Raw genomic sequence first — 20,145 nt, forward strand, 5'->3', positions numbered from 1 at the left:
TCTCTCTCTCTCTCTCTCTCTCTCTCTCTCTCTCTCTCTCTCTCTCTTTGTCTCACTTGTGTAAAATGTAGAGGATGCTCATGCATTCGAAATTCCGTGTGGATTTCCGAAGAATGCTCTGACTCAACCGCAACAACAAGCATTTCACTTAACAGTATTTATTTATACCTACGATTACTTGCGCTGAACTTCGTGTGGCCCATAAATTCCTTATCCTTATTTCAAAAAAGGAAAAGCTCTTCTTTCCGCTATTACTTCTGCTGTTGATGCTACGACGACGGTGGCGGCGGCTGCTTTCCGCCATCAGGTTTTCGTCTGTTTTTATTCCCTACGTGTAACGTCAATCTTCATATGTTTAGCTGTCGTTAGAGTTTTTTTTCTCACTGCGTACAGGCACACACCACATGAATTTTCGGTTCACACGTACTTTCTCTCGCTCTCAAATTCGGTTTTCGGGGCTTTTTTTCTCGTCTCTGTCAAAATTGTTGTAATCGGACTTGAGCGCTAGTTTATTTTGGACAATTATTTTATTCATGGTACTACGCGGCCGACAACCGATTCAAGTGAACAATAGCGTTTGTTGCATTTAACGTTTGTGAACAGGCCCCAGGAACAACAACCAAAAATTCCATTATTTTTTTGTCGATTTTTTTTCTCTCTCTTTCGCACTTTTTTCCTCGCCCACCCTCTCGCTCGAACTCTATCTTTGCCTCATTCTCTGGGCTATTGTACGATTCCATTGCCGAATGTGTGGTGAAGCATACTGACGCTGTATTTTTTGTTAATACAAAAAATCCACATCGCTTTTTTGAATAATCCAAATCAAATCCTGAACAATGTCGTCACACACTCAAACTGCTCGAACATGTACAACTTTATTAAATTATATATATATTCCAGCCTACAAGTGACGTATAACATTCGACTATTTTTTTCGGCCGAAATAATATGTGTGTATTCGTGTGTATGAATTTATACATTCAATTTTCCAAAAGCATTCGTTTTTTTTGTTCGAAAGAAGAAAAACACACATAAATATCGTATTGCTTTTTTCGAGCTTTTTCAATGATTCAATTCGTAGTGGAAAATGTTTTTTTCTTCGGACAACCAATCTGGTGAATTTCTACCTCCCTATCTCATTCCGTCTCTCTCTCTCTCTCTCGCTTTAAATACATTTAGCCAGAAGAAATGGCCGGCCATATGCAAATTATTTAATTTATGATAAATACGATTTAGTCCGTAAATGAATTAAAATACCGTTTTAACGTACATATGAAAAGTGATAAACGCAAATTAATTTTTCGGACTTTTGTTCGCAAGAATTTCGAACGTGCGTTTTTTTTTGCTGCATGGATGGAAAAGTGGCATTTTTTAATTGCAAATCCAAATGATTGCATTCATATTATCATCGGAGAGAGAGAGAGAGAGAGAGAGAGGAGTGAAAAAATGAAATTGAAAAAAAAAAACAATATGAAATACAATGCGTTTATTTTTTTTGAACGGTATATTTTGAATGCACCCGTGAATTGGCGTGTCAAATGAAATCGATTCGGTTCGGTTGAGAATATCATGCACACGACGCACGCATACAACAGTTGGCACTGCTGCTCAATGCTCATTAATTCAGTTTTGGAAATTGTTGCCTTTTTGCCCATTTTTCCACACACAAAATGTAAAATTGTTATTTCATTTCCGACAATTAATTCATTTTATAGTTTGCATATGTTGATATTTCTATGTATACTTTTGCCGCTTCAGTTTCGGAGTGTATTTTTTGTTTGTAAATATACCCATACATATACAGTATACACACACACTCAATGACCTCTCTTTCTCTCTTTATTTTCAGGAATAAAATTAAAACCATATTGTGTGCAACGGTAAGTCTATAATGCCTTCTGATTGTGTGTTGTGATAATGAAGTGGAAACTGCTTTCGGCATTGTACTAAATAAAATTCATCGATTTTTATCGCTTTAAATTATTCGTTCTTGCAACAACACACGTTGAACGATTGTTAAAACGGCGGAAAATTATCAAGTGCCACGACGAGGTTCTCTCTGTGTAAACGGGGAAACCGAACAGAATATGAAAAAAAGAGAACACCCTGAACTGTTCACCAATGATTCGCATTCAAAAGTAGCAGTGACGGCGACGGCGGTGGCGTGCGATGATTATGAAGAATGTAGAGGAAAGGGGAGTGGAGGCAAAGCTCACCCAAAAATAAATTCGATTAAATCCGTACGAGCTGCACGAAGTGGAACGTCTTTCGTGGCATTATATCATGCTGAAGAAACACAAAAGCAAATTGAACCGAAACCGAGACAGAAAAAAAAGCCTGCGATAATGATCTAAACAAAGCAAATTTATTATGCTATCGAAAATGGAAAATCGATGCAGTTGCAAGCTACCGAAATGGAATTGGTTATGCTCAAATGTCAAACTACCACAAAATATGCCTAATTCATTCCATTCCGGTCTTCACATGCTGCTCCACTTTCTCTCACTCTCTCACAATAGATCTTCAATGGTCGTCCATTGTCGATATCACGATAATGCCAGCAACTATTATAAATTATAGCTGATGCATTTTTTAAACAAAGAACCGAAGAAAAAAAAACGAATTATCGTATATAGACTGTGAAATGAGAGCAATGAAAAGAGAGACAAAATCCATTGTTTGGTTTTTATGGCCAGTGCAAATTTGTACAAGTCATTTCAAATTCATGTTTATTCAAAAGCCCTATTTGTGTGCATCGCGTAACCTTCAAACTACAACAACAAAATTACGGGCATGTGTAACGACGAAACTGACGATTGCTCGCAAAGGTGGAAAGGGAACAAGAGCGCAAGAGAACGAGAGATAGACGTCAAAGGATTTCGTAGTAGGGAATATATTTCTACGATGAAAGGATAGTGGATGAGAAAAATCGGTGAAGGTCAATGAATCCGAGCTCTCTTTATAGATTTTGAGGTGGTTTTGGCGCATTTCGGTTTCGCTTGTTTCAACCAATCGATTTTCTCTCTTTTTCCATATTCAAATTTGTATTTCGATTTTCGGGATATCTTCATTTTGGCAACCGAGGGAAGAAAAAAGCTCACTGTGCTCTCGATTCATTCGATTCGGTTCCAAGGAAACACAATTCACTTTGTTTGAAAATGAAAATTTCACAATGACTCGCCTAATCAAAATTTATAGTTCAAACCAAAATGAAAGTGGTGTCTCTCGAAATTAATGCTAATTACTAGCAAATCGTGGCCTACTTCACCATTCGATACGAAATGCTTTACCCTGCAAGCCTCTTTGCCGTGTTTGCGTGTATGTGTGTATGCGACACTAAGCATAAAACATCAATTCTGTTGCAGACGCAGAAGCTATAAATTATGACAAGCCCGCAAGCCGACTTTCGTTTTTGTTGGAATTAAGTCAGTCTGGCTGCGAATCGATTGCAAATTAATTCGTTGAGAAATTGATTGTTCGCATCGTGTGCTTTGCATACAAATGAAAAAATAAATTCATCAATCCACTAAATTGCGATACACTCTCGCCAAAGCAATCTCAATCAATATCACTTTTAATGATTTGTTCTTTTTGATGTTTTTGAGAGCCTCATTCATCCACTCTCTATCGCTTACTTTTTTCGATCAGTTTGTTCTATTTTTTTCCATTTTTTCCTCTTTATCTCACTCACAAGAGAGAAATGTGAGTGTGTTTGGTAGCGTGGAGCAACAATAACCGTTTCAAACACAATAAACTACAAAACAAACATGTGTATTTGATGTGTGAATATTATTTACACTTCATTTAAATACCGACCGAGTAGTGGTGAACGGTAAAAAGAGCATGTGTGTGTGTGTGTGCGTGCGTGGGTATGTGTTTTCTGGTTTTTCAATTCGATCAAAACGGCATATATTGCACGGGGTTGTTCCATGCGTTGTATTCTCGTTAGAGAGCCCGAATATGGTAAATGTTGGTAGGTCAGGCCGGGTGTGTGGATGTGTTTGTGTGATCGTTGTATCGTCTGCATTACATGCGCTCATATTTATGCAATATGTAAATGTGGAGTGTTCAAAAATTGCCCATTATGACTGCAAAGTGTGCTTTTTATGAAAATAAAGAATACTTCGGCTGGTCGAATTGATTGCTTGCTGTCGTTATGTTCCTCTTTGTTGTTGTCGTTGTGTATGTACTGGATTTTTCCTCTCCACACTCTCTGGTCTTGCTGTTTTTTGTGCTTGTTTCGACATTTACTCAGAGTTCTGTCTCAATTTTTCCACTTGTTTTTCTTCTTATGCTCATATTCGTCGGCATTGTTTGCCATTACTGCTCCTTTTAAGGCTGCTCCTCTCCATTTTCGTCTATGCTATTAACCATTTCAGCGTTTGTGGTCTACACAATATTCGCATGCTGCACACCGTTAGTTGTTTACTCAAACGGAAAAGGGTTTTCGGAGCGCTTTTTGGCTCTTCATCCCCTTGTTCACTCACTTGCGCACACACACACACACACACTCATACACTCTCTCATTCTCAGTCACTGCCTAAATACGACACACTGAAAAAATAAATGAATAAATAAATAAATGAGTATGAAGGCACGACAAGAAAAAGGAAGATTTTTTTTGTTCTTTGTTCGTTTTTGAAGGACAAAAAAAACTGCGTGTCGGAAAAGCATCGTGACGAGAACCAGCTAGAGACAGAGAAAGAGTGAAAGAGAGCGCGAGGGAGAGAGAGAGAGAGAGTGGAAGAGAGAGAGGCAGATATAAAGAGGCAGCGAGAAAATGTGAGCCCCTATGCAAACATCTGTTCTCGACTATGTTCATCATAAAATACATACATAATTCGTACTTATAAAGCTGTCTGTTTTATGTGTTTATGTTGCCATTATGCCAAATGTAAGTGTTGCGCTCATTCGCCGTTCTCTCAAATTGCTGGGACAGAGCTCTTAAAAATATAATTAACTTTAACACTGTCTAAGTGCCTCACAGCATGTGTTTTAGTCGATGTTGTCGCTTCTTTTTCATTCTTCTTGTTTCTCACTTCTTGTTTTCGACTTAAATTTGCAAACAACACACCGACAGTTGAGCAGACGAAGAAGTAAAAAGGCACACTGAACACAAATTCATCGTAAGATTTGGCAATAGTGCATTTGAACTTTTGAATTTCATCGTTTGTTTTGTTGTTGTTATTTCTGCTGCTGCTGTTTTTTTCGTTGAAACGTTTTCTTGAAGATTTGAACTTTTGGCAAAGTTGCATTCACTCAAAAACTCCGCTCGGCAAAAAAATCCATTTTGTGTTTGGGATGATGTCTGCGTGCTCGTTTTTTTTTTCTCTCACATCTCCTTCCTCTGGAGTATCTTTGTTGAGCTGGTTGAAATTGTTTTTGCCTGAATGTTGGCGCTTTGTATCCCTTTTGATTGAATTTGTTTTGGAAAGTTTACTTAAATCTAAATAAAAAATAATTTGTGCAAGAGAATACGCGTAAAGATAGTATGGGACAACGGCAACGGCAACCTAACAATGAGCAAAACTCTTGAGAGTACGAAACGAAGTTGCAGGAGGTAAAATTAGCGCATAATCAAATTAAAAGTTTTCGTATCTTTCGTCTAGTTAGATACAATAAACTATCGTTGAAATATGCAAGTATTTAATATCAGCACATCTCACAATTTACTGTTTCGCTTTTTTTCCATTAATGTCTCAGGAAATATAGCCCGGTGAGAATTGAAAAACTGCAAACTGGATAAAATGGCGCTCTTAAATGTTGGATGTGTTCAAAGCGTCCGACATGGCCACAGTGCTTTCTTTCGATGCTTTGCTGTTGCCATGGCCATACTTAAAATTGCAATTGCAATACATAATAATCCAATTTAGTGAGTGGTTTATTTTAAAACACTGCGTAATTGCACAATTTTTGTCGAATGGACTTAGGAAATGGTTCCATTTGGACTATACGAATGATGCCATAAATCATATGGTGCATGTGGTCACATTTGGGCGGGTAATTTTCACCGTAGATTCCATCTTCCGTTTGCCTAAAAAATAGTTTTCCTCACTCGCTCTATCTGTAACACCCGGTCGTCCGACCGAAATTAGATGAAAGATTACGACATGAACGGTATGTACGCGCCTATGTGTGTGTGTCTGTGTATGTGTGCGATATGGGTCAGTGGTGGGCTAGATGCTGGAAAGCACAGGGATACGTCTATGGATTATCACATTTAAAATGTCAACATTATAGTTTTTCTGTGTTAATCCATTTGTTATTAATGTTTTAACCAAAATAAATGGATCGCACGAAGCCGAGACCCAAGCAAGAGAGGAACCAAGATATAGAGAGAGTAGATGGGGAATGAATACAGAGGCATATATATGTATATATATATGAATGTTTGAGTGAGTGGAATACTCAACAAAAAGGTCGTTTCGTTGGCGATGTACTAGTGCTATTAGCAATACCGATGAAAATAGATGGAAAATTTACACTCTAATTTGGAGCATTATCCCTCAAATGCTTACCTTAAATGTTGTTGGTTCAATTTTTTTTTGTCTTCTTTTTCTGTTCCCCTTTAGATTTTGTACACGTCTCTAGCACGTTATCATTTCGATCGAATAAGGCCGAGGTCGAGGATATATAGACACAAATAGCAGTGGCAGTTCATACATATCGACCATCGCACCACTCGTAATGGTGGCTATATCGTTAAAATCTACCGAATTCGGTAGAATTGTGTAAAAGTACTTGAAACGAGACTTCTAAAGCGTTTGCAACTATTGACTCTTGTCAAGAAATTATCATTTCTCCGTTGTTGTTGTAGTAGTCGGTTTTTTCCCTCTTCTCCCTCTATGTGGATAGTACACACTAGTCTAGTTTTGTGTTAGCGGCGTCAGTCAGTGCCATTTAATTAGTTCAAGTATGCGTTGCGTAACTTAACGGCATACACTTCAAATTTTGAAATGGCAATTAACGGGAACTGTTGACGAGTTTCACTTACTTTTAGCCGCTTTTAGGACACACACACACACATACACTCCCAACGGTTAGTTAGACAAGTATTCGTTTTTTTGCTCACCACTGTTTTCATTTTCGTTTCCTTTCTCTAGCCTTGTGTAACTGTGCATTTTCCCTGATTGTATGCACATTTCCACCGGGTCCAAGACAATCCGCCGCTCATCGTTGTTATTGTCGGTTTGTAGACCACGGTGCAATGTTTGCATACTCACAAATATAAGATGCCGCATATTTTTCGCAACAAGACCAATCAAAGTCAAAATATAACGAGCTGTTCGTTATTTATAAGTGAAGTATGAAGTGCTGTGTGTGAGTGCGTGCAGTTTTTGGTGGTGGCTGTCATTTTTGTCTTTTGACAAGTGCACACAAAATGGGGAGCATAACACCCATCGAACAACCGCGCGTTCAACATGGTGAACAAATACATCGAAACAAGTCGGAAAGAAGTGAAAAAGAAGTTTTTTTTCAAAAACATTTTCTTCGAAATTCTAAGAACGGGAGGCGAAAAAAATTTGCACTTGGTATTCCGTGTGCGATGTGCGCGTGTTTCCATTTCATTTTTGTTTTGCACGATTTTCCTCTCGGTCGTCGTTCTGAATTTTGATTTGTATATGTATGTATGAAAGTATATGTGTGTGTTGGTTCTAAACTCTTGTACCTTTTTTTCCGATTTCTTCAACGCTATTCTTCTTCACGTGGTTTGTTTTTCTTTACTCAAGATTTTGGTTTGAAACCATCCTTGTACTACCTTAATCTATATTACATGCCTTTGAGTAGTCAGCGTTTTTCTTGTTTCGATTCCATTCGTTCAAGACTCTTTGAAACCGAAATGTATAGATAATGTTTTCTATCTTTTTACGACCATTTCGTTATCTTTTCAACTCAGTCTATGCTGCTGTAGCTTTCTCTCTCTCTCTCTCTCTCTCTCTCTCTCTCTCTCTCTCTCTCTGTCCCTTGCTCGCTCTGTCTTTTTGCTCGACATACTTTGTGTGCCGAGAACAATGCAACTAAAAGCTGAAATAATGAACACAACTCGAAAGAATGTGCAAGAAAAATTGACAGTGGCAACTTATAACATTCACTACATTCGCCAGAAGAGCAACGATAAAAATTGCGTTCACATTTTTTTCTGCGCATTTGATTTGTTCTATGGTTTTATGTATATATATCCATAGTTTTATGCGCTCAAATGGGGACGATAGATAAATGGTGTGCGAAAGAAAATGGGCAAAAAGCACAAGAAAACTTTCATGGCAAGTCCACAAAGAAGCTCCAGCAGATGCTGTATCACATCCAAAACTCCAAATTCATTTGAGAATACTGAACCCCATTCATACGGTGCATAAAATTACGACAAGTCTTCGTCATTGCGAACAGTACATTCGATGTGTGTATGCCGTGTGCCGTTTCTCTCTCTCTCTCTCTCTCTCTCTCTGTCTGTGTGTGTGTGTGTGTGTGTGTGTGTGTGTGTGCAATGAAGTTGATTTCACAAATATGTCATACCTTAAATTGAGTTTTCCAACTTGTTAATTTTCGCAACACACACACACACTCTCTCACTTCTTATTCTTCGTCTTTTGTTCTTGGGATCGGGTCGAAATGGCCGGGAGAAAAGATGCAGAAGGTTTTTCTTCAATGTAAATGACACAAAGGATAACGAATGAACTTCGGGCTTATTCACACACACACTCCCTCTCTCTCGTCATCATTGTCGTCGTCGTCGTCGTCGGTTCACTGAAAACGGATACAAAAGAACCTTCAAAACAATCACAATACACAGTGTATGGCATATGTGCATCTTTGCCTCTTTCTGCATGGCTGAACCATTTAAAACACATTGAACATACTTAACCAGAGCCGTTTGAAAACTACTTAATGTTTCCCTACACATTCGCTGGCTTTTTTGTCTGGGTGCCTGTGCATGTGTGCTATGTGTTGTTGGTCGTCTCATGCTCGTTTGCTTGCGCTCGCAATTTAAAGCATAGAACAAAAGAAAGTCGCTTCCATCAATTGTCCATCGTCTAATCGCAAAGAGAGAGAGAGAGAGAGAGAAAGAGATGTGGAATACCTTCGAAAATATTCTTCACTAATGCCCTTAACGTTGTTTTTAACCATTCCACTAAATTATAAATGGTTAATTTTCGTAGTCGTTAGCTGACGAAGCTACCCTTCCTGCTCGGTTCCGCCAATGTCGACGTTGTCGATTTTAAATCTGCAAATACAGAACAAGGGCCGCCACAACCACCACCATTCATATGGATTCATTATAAATGATTTAATGAGCGAATAGTATCACCATTTAAATCGTTTCGTCTATTAAGTTATTTTCAACAGCTTTTCGTGTAACGATTCGATGGTGTATATATGCAGACATACGGTGTGCGGCAAAGTACCGAGCACCGACAGACACTTCAATGCATTTTCATTTTGTATCTTACTCACATAGTGTATCGTCGCGTATCGCTTGAATGCATGTGTTCCTCCGGCAGCAGAAAGATAGAGAGAGAAAATGAGTGAAGATATTTTGTGTATGTGTGTGACTAGGGGAATATCACGCTTAGATTATTTCAAATATTTCAAAAAAATCCAATTCATCTCTAAGAATCTGTCGTATGAAATATAGTAGATATTTGTAATTTTGAATGATATTTAAATGTATTTATTCGGATTTAATGCGAAAAATCTCAAATATCTCCAAAATTCACAAAAATATGATTTATTTATTCGAAATATTCGAAAATATGTCATACAATTGATGTTTATTTCAAATACATATCTCAAATATCTCACAAGATTCAGGAATAAGATATTCCCCTAGGTGTGTGAGTGCAAAGAGTGTAAGATATTTACTTGCTTCGGATTTCCAAGGATCTAAATTATCCATTCCGTGGTGCACACTGGGACTGTGTATTTGTGGCTTTTGCTTATTTGTTGAGCAAAGAAATTGCGGGTAACAAAACTTTATACATTTGCATACACCAAAATGGATACGAACTTTTCGATTCTTCTCGCTCATTCTTTCTGTATCCGCTGTTCACAGCAATAATACACACATTGTACACACTCCAATATGCTGAGACCGCATATATGTTTGGGTGTTTGTTGGCTTTGTTTTCCGTTTCGTGCCATATTTATTTAATGACGATCTGCGAGCTACATCAAATGAGAGAAAGAGAGACGTCTTAAAGATTGTCCTTATTCGTTGCGCACACACACACACACATACTTGTATATATAAACTAATAATAACAACAACTGGGAAGGAAAAAAAACAACGTTTTTATTATTATTTGTGAGAAACTTACAGAGAGTCAAAGTTAAACTAAAAAGAATTGTAAGCTGCAACTGCAGCGACTTTTAAGAGTTAAATTGCACAAAAACCATAGTGTGAAAAATGAGTTTTTCTCGCAAATACCAAAGCGACTATAAGCAGCGATTTCACATGAAATGATTGAGTTTCAAGCAATGTTTCGCTTTTTCCAGTGTGTTTCAAGTGAAATTGCGAATAGACCGAATGCACTCAGACACAAATACACACATGCACACTCAGACACCACAAGCGAAAAACGCATGCAGAGTGTTACTAGTAAAGGGTTCATTGTTTCCAGGGAATTTCCCATCATTGCATCCGATAATGAAAGTTGAAATTATTATTTATATACAAAGCGAAGCGAAAAAAATTGAAAATGAAAAGCTCAAATGGAATGAAATTGTATGGCCCAACTGGAGAGAAATGGGAAAAAAGTGGCTTAAATCGAGCCAAAATTAAAGAATTTTCATGCTTGATGAATTATTTGATGAGATATCCAAATTATCTCTTTCTCTCCAATTTTTTTTATTCACGTGTTCCCAGAATGTTTGAAAAAATGGTCGTCATCCGTCTATCTCTCTCGCTCCTTGCTATATCTTTCGCTGTCTCTCTCTCTGTCACATATTTTCGAATCATTCAAATATACAATGTACTGCTCAACGAAATGAAATTGTCAATTTATGCATTGTTCCATTGGAGTGGATCCGTCGAAATCACTGCAGTGTCATTTTTTATGCAATTGTTTCTTCTACAAATGATATCATTTCATATATACCGAATGCTGATTTAATTCAAATGCAACGAATGAATGAAAAAAACCTCTTCTCCACAAAATGATGCAGACGTACGTAGCATTATTTCAATAGTTAGTTTGTATCATCATGGTCGAGATGTTGGTGCACACATAAAATGCTGACGAAAAATAAGCTCATTGTTCGATTCGTTCACTACTGCGCTATTCGCGCACAAGAGACAAGAACCAAACAGAGAGGAAAGCATACTATTTGCATAAAATGTAACTCATGCTCACGTTTGGCCACCGAATCAAGTTTCAAGTTTCAAGTTTCATTCAGTTTGTGTTACAATTGTACCGACACACTCACTGACACCAGTTGAACGGATACGTCGAATACGAGCGCACTATATAGCGCGTTTTCAGCTCGTTTCGATTGCATGCGTTTAACCTGAATTTTTAACATGAACAGTTCAAGTCGATAAATTGTGCAAAATTTATTCAAAACATTCGTACTTAACAAACAACGACTCATTCCAATACACACACACACACCATTTTATTCATTCAATCATTCTACTTCTCTCTTTGCGGTTCGTTGTTAAGACTAAAACTTTTAACCTCTGTGTGACGCCGATTTTCCCACCTTTCGTTTGCGCATATTTTTCTTTTATCCCATCATCAACTGCTAGGCATATCCTCAAGTTCGTTTTTTTTCTCCTAAGGAAACACAAATATTGCGTTTCTCTCGAGCGGACAAAGCATTCTAATGAAATACATACTGCAAATGAATTTGTCGGTTTAGCATTTACAGTGTCCTGTGGTTGTGTGTGTGTAGTGTGTTATTAAAATTCTTGTTTTTCTCAAACCCCTAACGAGAGATGTATATGCAGGAAAATGACATACACCGAATCGAGAAATGAATTATTCATTAGGCTCTTCTCGGCTATATGCACCTTCAGCACACATTTCGGTCGGTTGTGTTTTTGTGTTGTGGCAAGAGAGAGAGAGAGAGAGAGAGAGCGCGCGATAGAGAAAAATAAACGAATGCTGTGTGATTAATTCATTGTTTCTTGCTCCACTTATACACTTCGATTGACGCATTGTCGACTAAATATACATATATTTGACTCGACTTCCATTTGCAAAATGCAAGAGCCGCTAGACAATTTTGAGTGGCGTCAAGCCATTGAATATGATTCGATTCGTTTTGACGACAGATTTTTCCTCTTGTTTGGATGGTATTTCATGCAACAACAACTGAATAAGTGTGCTGAAAAGTACATTTTACCTGATTCAAGCATCGGGTGGCAGCTAAGGCCAAAAACAGCTTAAATGACAAATGTGGTGACGGGAGCGCCAAAATTCAATAGGTAAATCAATGTCATTTCGAAAAAAATTCTGACTTAACGAATTTTGTTAATGGTGCCACCCTATGATCGATTATCATTACTATCCATCCACAAAAGTAATGACATTTTTTTTGGTTTTCTTTTAACCTCTCTATTCAATGATTTTCTATAATGATATATCCACATTGTACAAGGGTACATACTAGCACTGAAATGCATTTCTCACCTTTTCCGTCGGAAAATATTGAAGAAAAAAGAAATTTAAAAAAGCAATCCTATTAGATTAATTCATTTCAATTTATTTGATTGCGGAAATAGCAGAAGAAAGGAAAAAAGGGCGATGTGGTAGTCGTCATCGTTGACCCATTTTGCAGTGTAAACAACTAATGATTTTCTTTCAATTGGATTTCACAATGTGAATTATTGATTGCGCACTGCACAAATATGTATACAAAAAGCAACAACAATAGCAGCAATGTCTGTAATTATAATTAATTTCTGTTGACATTGAGCACGACAAAAGAATGAATTATGATTTTCTTTGCTTGTGCCCGTTTGTTTTATATCGATCCGTGATAAAAGGGACAAAAAAAGCCAACGGTCACACGCAACAAGCCGCAAAAGTGCGAGAGACATGCACAAATCGGATTTCTGTTGTTTTTTCCTCTCCTCCTCCTTCTCCTCTCATTCACTTCAAATTCAATTGCGCGAAAAGGAGAGAACGTGGGTTGAGAGGGCGAGAAAGAAAGAAAAAGAGAAATAAATAACAAAATAAAATTACAATTTATAACTCGGTGCCCATTCTGTGTATATTTCGCACAGATACATGCAAATATGCTTAGTAATTGAAAATGATAAATTAAAACTGGCACACAGCTCTTGTGTGCAAATGACATATGTACGTGTGCACATGCTTTATGGAGCAATGCAGAAACACCTTGAGCCAAACCGTTTGTGTGTAGAAAAGAGGACGTTGAAATGTTGGGTCGAGACTGGAGACAAGAAGAGAGAGAGAAAGAGAGAGAGAGAGAGAGAGAGAGAGAGCGACAGTGAGAAAAGTTATTCCTTGTACATTGTTGTTACCAAATGAAATTAATTGCTTTCTCTCAAACGCTGCCAAAAAAAAAATTCAAGCTGACACTTTATACATACGAAAATGGTAACTGGGACCGAATGTAGCTCTTCATCGACAACAACAACGATGACGATGACGATGACGACGACGATAGCAAACAAAACCGAAAAATAAAGAAACTTAATTCGCATTTGGGTCATGCATTTTATTTCATTTTTCGCTGTATTCCATTCTTGATACTTTTTTGTCACCTCACCCAATAAAACTGCTTCGCTGCTGTATATGTGTCTCTGTGTCTGAAACAAGATTTTCGCTGGCTACCCAACCGAAGCCAGTGCACCCATTTTAGCTATATACTTCTAAATTTATATATTTTTCGTCATTTCTCTCGTTTTTTCTACAAATGACATTTAAAAAATGAATTGTCAAATAAATTCAAATGTAGAAAGTTTGATTTGAAAGAAGACGAAAAAGAGAAAAAAAACACATCTCAATTTCTCTATCTCTCTTTCTCTGACAGACTAAAAAAACAGCGTTGTGAAGCTGAAAAAAGGAGCAAAAGTACTAGCACTTACCAGGCAATGGAGAATACAACGAAAAAAAGAGAATCATTTTGGACTGATGGAATGAGTCACACACAGTGAACGAATCTGTTCGTGTCTCCGGGCCAATGTACATAAGCGTATAATGTATACATTTCAGAAGCTAATCGTACAATGTGTACTCAAGCATAGCTGCTGCAAAGTGAACGCTTTAATTTCTAGTAAATCAATAGTAAAAGGCAAAACGAATGAACGAACGAACGAACGAACGAATCGAGCAAAACGAAAAACACGAACAAAAAATCCTAATGAAAAATGTTGGATATTTCAAGAGGAAAAACGAAAAAACAACAACAAAACAAGAGAAAAAACACGCACACCAGAGACACAAGAACCACAAACATTGTAGAAAAATATGTTATTCTATTCAATTTTCCAGCAATGGACTAGCTCAAGAAAATAAAGCGGATAACGTGATGATTTCTATCCACAATATTGTTGTTGCTGGTCTTTTTGTGTTTGTGTGCATCATTAAGTGGGAACGCTTTGAAAGTTCTGTGCTATATTCACATTCGTTTATTTGTAATGCTTTTAATGAATGGCCCGGCCCGTGCCTGAAAAGCACGTACGAATCCATAATGATCACCACTGCATATTTTTATTCTCTTTGACCACTATCATTTTCTGTGTACGAATCTTTGAATATTTAGTAAACTTTGCCATGACCATTTTCGGTTGATTTCGATGCTCATAAAACCAGCACCGATTGGTTAATGATATCGTGATTAAACATTTGAAAACCTATATCGAAATGGTGCACTCGAAAAAAAAAACTTTTTTGTTCACACCACCATAATGTTCGCATTCATTCACTTTTTAAGTACTGCTGAGTAACTCGTAACGGGTATGCATACATTGGATACATTATATGAGACGGAACTTCCCAAATGTCAATTGTTTCAAACATATTTTTAATTACTTGCAAAAATTAGTGTCATTAAACATGAGCCTGGTTCGCTCTCTCTCTCTCTCTCTCTCTCTCTCTCTCTCTCTCGCGGTGGGCTTACCTTCCAGCATTGCATTCGGTTCGGTCGATGGTCGCAAAAGCCTCTTCGTACAAAAAATGCGAATATGACACGATGACGATGGCGGTGGCAACAGCAAAAAATTATGCTAAAATTCAAATTAAAACACAAGGATAAAATTTGAAATGAGAAACACGAGAATTGTTGTCATGAACAGACTTATATATACATCTGTTGACGATGAGCTCTCATTTAAACATTTAACAAGCAAAAGTCCACTGTCATCAAATTGATTTGCGCTTGACATCATATTTGCGTGTACTTTTCCATTCGCTTCTTCTTCTTCTCGATTAATTTTTGTATGAAATATACATTAACTCGCACAGCCGCTCATAATCCCGATTTTTGAATGTGCACATCAACAAACCAACAAGACTTTTATGAATAAATAGCTTTTCAAATGACTTTATATTATACTGGTTTAAAAGCTTTCAGCCTCTCTCACTCTGTATCTCCATTCCTCTACTTCACTGTGTTCAGTGGCATTTCATCGCGTTAATTGACGTGAAATTTTTACCAAATAATTTACATTACTCATTATTGTTTGTTAATATTTGATACGTTTGTTTGGTGTTCACCATGCTCGTTATTATTACAGATTGACAGGCAATAACATATTATTAGCTATACTTAATAACATAATAATAACGGCCGATATATTCGTCCAACATAACATAATAATAACGTTATTAAGATTCAGCATAATAATAACATAATATGTTACGAAATATGTTGGATTTTTCTTAATAAATCCTATGATTCGGCACTAATAATATATTATTAACTATAATAATAACATATTATTAAGATACAATCTTAATAACGCTTTTTTCGCGCATTTTTTCGCCGGAGTACTGACAAGTTGTTTTTTCACTGCGGAGTATACACATGAATTTTTGCACTGTTGCACAATGAAATTAAATTAGTTTAGAAAATCGCCAGTTTCGACCTTAAAAGGATCAATTTACCATATTTTGTCTGCATTGTTATAGGTGTGTACACCGTACAGTGCTTGTTTTCTCTCCCGCTAGGGAAAAGAATGCGCGAAAAAAGCGTTATTAACATTGCATCTTAATAATATGTTATTAATTGAGTTAATAAATCTGAATCTTAATAACGTTATTAAGATAAAAAAAAATCCCAACATAACATAATAATAAATATGTCGGGCAATAACATATTAATAACATATCGAAAATGTAAATCTGTAGTTATTAATGCATTTCTATATATATTTATTTTTTGTTCTCGTTTCATTCACAGAGTTAAGACGTGCGTCATCAATACATTTTCATCGCATAACACCAGACGAGATATTTCCCGAATGGAATATTGATTGTCCCTATTTCTGGCATCCAAACGACAAACATCATCAACAATGATATGCATACACATAAATCAAATAGCAACAACAACAAGAAGAGCCACCAAATCAATGACAAAGTGCACTCAGAAAATCATTCATTTTTAATTATCTAAGCAAATACGAAATCACATTGTAACGGAAGTTACAAGACGACGACGAGGACGATAAGGTGGAAAAAGGCAAAGAGTATTGGCATTTAGTGAAGAATCGCATTTGAATATGCTTGATCGAAGACCAATTCAGTGACACAAAGTGAAAACCAAGCGAACGAGGGAGTAAGAGTGAGAGCACGAGCAATAGAAAAGGGACCGACGAGAGTGTGGGTGAATCAATCTCATCATAACCGTTTTGATTCTCTCCCAGAATCGGGGTTCACGGAGTTTGGTGAACGACATCAACTTTTCATCACCTGCAGGATAAATCGATTAATTTCGGCAAGTTTTGGGTGGTTGTCAACATTCCACGTTACGTTAAAGCCGTTGAATAATTGCTGGTCATCATCTTTCGATGGTATCATATCAACGGAGTGATCAATTGAAGGATTGCTCGATCAAATTACCGCTGGATATTCCGTAAGTATTCCACGATATTATTCTTCCTACCACCTATTCACACTCTCCCCCACACTATGGCCAAATAATTGATTTTAATCGGGCATCCGATTTAATTCACTTTTCTCCACTATTTTCGCCCTATCTCCCACACTCGCGCAGATTCATTCATCAAATAGTTGGTTCGTGATTTTCCAACGATTGAAATTGCCATGAGACACACAATTTATCACATTTAGTATGGAACAATTTCATTAGAGAGTCGTTCTCAATCTATGGAGACACGACAGACCCAAAAGACGACACAGAAACACAGGCAAACAAAGAAGAAGAAGAAAGAGAATGAACATGTATTTCCTGCATCGTGACAAAGAATAATGCAAAAAAAAAACTGAATCAGGAAGAATAGCGACATTGACACAGCGGCAAATAGTAGAATTGAAGTAGATTGATGGTTTTTGATGCGTCACGTTGCTACCACATACACACACAGACACATTTTGCAATCTACCAAAAGCGAGAAACGATCAAGAGTCAGACGTTGGTTTCAATCAGTTGACGAAAAGACGAAGGAGGAGGAGGAGGAGGAGGAGGAGGAGGAGGAAAAGGAGGAGGAGGAGGGGGAGGAGATGCAAGAGGCAAAAAAGCTCGATTCCCAAATGATTGAAGCGTGCATTAAAAAAGGCAATAACCAATCCATTGGTTCAGATAGCTCATTTCATATGGAGCATATTTCGTCAGTGTAACGCGCGGAAATTGGTTGACAGCAGCATTTACGTTGAATGAATCCAAAATGAAGTGAACACACTGGTTCCCCAGAAACCGAGCCAATCTTAAAAGCTGCCGAAAATTTTTCAAGATTGAAAACATCGAAACCCTATTGAACCATTTGACCAAACGTCACACGACAGCCATACTGTTCTGCGTACATACGTATGTGTGTGCGTGTGTGTGTGTGTGTGTGTTCGTCTTCTGTGATTTTGAATCCATCCGTCTCGTCATACGAAGTGAATATAAGGTCGGTGGCCACTGGTGAAACAATCAAAATTAAAAACACGGTTAGCGAAAACGATAAAAAGGACATTCAAGGTTATTTTCAGTCGTATTTACTCTCCCCGTCTCGGTGTTCATGTGGTGGTCGCGCGTCCACAAGTTTGGCTTTCCCACGTTTATGGTTTGCTTGCACACAATAAATGATTTATGTATCATGAGCAGTGCAAAAATTTGATGCGACCGCATAATGCGAACTTCATGTTTTCGCGTTAAGTGGAAAGTTACTTGCAAGAAATGAATGTGTCTACTGGTGGTGAACCACAAACAACCGACCAACAGATGATCTTTTTTTTCTTTTTTCCAAAAAAAAAAACTCGAACCAGCGCACAAAAAAGAGTTTATGTGTATTTCTAGCGGTGGTATCTTGATTTGTGTTTAAAAGTATATGATAAATGGCAACGAAAGAGTACAAATGAAATTGTTGAAACAACGAGAAACCGACCAAAAGAGAGATAGATAAATGGATGCGAAAAAATGAAACATCACATAGATCATGACTAATTAAGTTTTTTTTTTCTTCAAACATTCCACAACAACCATTAAACTGGCGGGAAGAGTTAACCGCTGCATACATGGAATAATTGAGATTGTAAAGTTGAACATGAATAACCATGCAATGCGAGGTGATTTTTTATGTTTAAAAGCTTATAGAAGGTTTTTTTTCGAAATCTTTGCATTTTTCTATCTTTCGCGCTTTTCTTTGATCCCATAGCCGCACATAAAATACGGAGGATAAATAAAAGAAGCGCCAACGATGCGTAACGTTTGCATTTATTGAAATGGAAAGAATTTTCATACCGCATCAAAGCGCATCGAAGGATGGAATGCAACGAAATTGAATCTTCGGTGACTCTATATGGCGTCACATGAGACCACTCATCAGCTGCAAAACTTGCACCATTTGGGTACATAAATCTTTGACCATAAAGTGAAACTACATGTTATATCAAAACATTCTTAAGATTGTAGTGCTTGTTGCCTTAATTCGCCACTCAACTTTGTGTGATTTGGCGTGCATGCGATTTTCCATGTGTTTACACACACCAACACTCAATTTAATTGAATTTCTGTCCGTGATAACTTATCGCCGTATCTATGATTTATGACACAGATAGCTGAGACATGCTTTTCTTCACTAAAATCTTCATTTATTGAAATATTAACGGCTACATAATAGAGTTGTGGCTGTCTTATGACCGACAGATGCGAAGTAAACCGTATAAATACCCAACAAACACAGAAGGATGCGCTTGAACAACCACTTTGTGTGATGGTTTACGGAAAATCTCATTAATTTCGTGAAATATTATCAAGTATTCTAAGGTCATTGCTGTCAGAAGCAAAGATTCATCAAAATAGTAAGACGTGGCATAAACTTTCTCAATCTCTACTATCGATTTACTGTATGAATAAATTCCAATTTATTTAATTAGAACTAAATGAGAACTGTGCACATTGTTCATTGGACAAATTCCCACGTTCAAGTCGAAAAAGCTCGGAATTTTGATGTTTTCTCACCGAAAACTGAATGAAATTAATCTCTGAAAAAGGCTGGCCTCTAACTTGCCGTAACATGTATTTATCATTTCAGCATTACATTGTTATGTTACCATGTTTTTTATTTGGTAGATAATACTGAGGTATGAAGCCATTCAATTCATTGAACCTGGTCAAAGAGGTTTTTCTTCCACTGACATATAACCATCGAAATGGTTGTAGTGGCCATCGATTTAGATGTTCAGATGGTAGACATGGTGTACTATTTCGAGTTTTTTTCATGACAAAAGTTTTTGTCATTTGAATCTCTTCGGCTTTTCAACCAAAAATTTGAACTTCAAAATACGAATTCAAAACATGGCATTTGCCCAGAAATGCGTCAATCTCACATTCAAATTGCGTCAAGAAAAGGTGTGGACTTTTATTAATACTTTTGAGCCACATTCTTTTCCTCTACAAATACTCGTTGGTTTATTCGAAAAAAAAGAGGTTTAAATGACTGATGGGGTGTTTATTTCGAATAAAAATCGATTTTTGAAAACATAGTAAAGCTCTCATCATTCGATGTAG

General features: G+C 37.1%; 1 protein-coding gene across 3 annotated transcripts in view; it reads left to right on the forward strand.

The window, feature by feature from the left end:
- LOC129577052 (heparan sulfate glucosamine 3-O-sulfotransferase 5) overlaps positions 1-20,145 on the forward strand; it is a 79,544-nt gene that overhangs the window by 29,720 nt on the left and 29,679 nt on the right. For all 3 annotated transcript variants that reach the window (XM_055463467.1, XM_055463468.1, XM_055463469.1), the window contains exons 3-4: positions 1,850-1,880; positions 16,372-17,046. In XM_055463467.1, the coding sequence (XP_055319442.1) occupies positions 16,982-17,046 (65 nt within the window). In that variant the 5' untranslated portion in view covers positions 1,850-1,880; positions 16,372-16,981. The remainder of the gene's footprint in view (positions 1-1,849; positions 1,881-16,371; positions 17,047-20,145) is intronic.

This window comes from Sitodiplosis mosellana, unplaced genomic scaffold, assembly GCF_009176505.1.
Source record: "Sitodiplosis mosellana isolate CC-2019 unplaced genomic scaffold, AAFC_SMos_1.0 Smas_scaffold_6197, whole genome shotgun sequence".
NCBI lineage: Eukaryota > Metazoa > Arthropoda > Insecta > Diptera > Cecidomyiidae > Sitodiplosis > Sitodiplosis mosellana.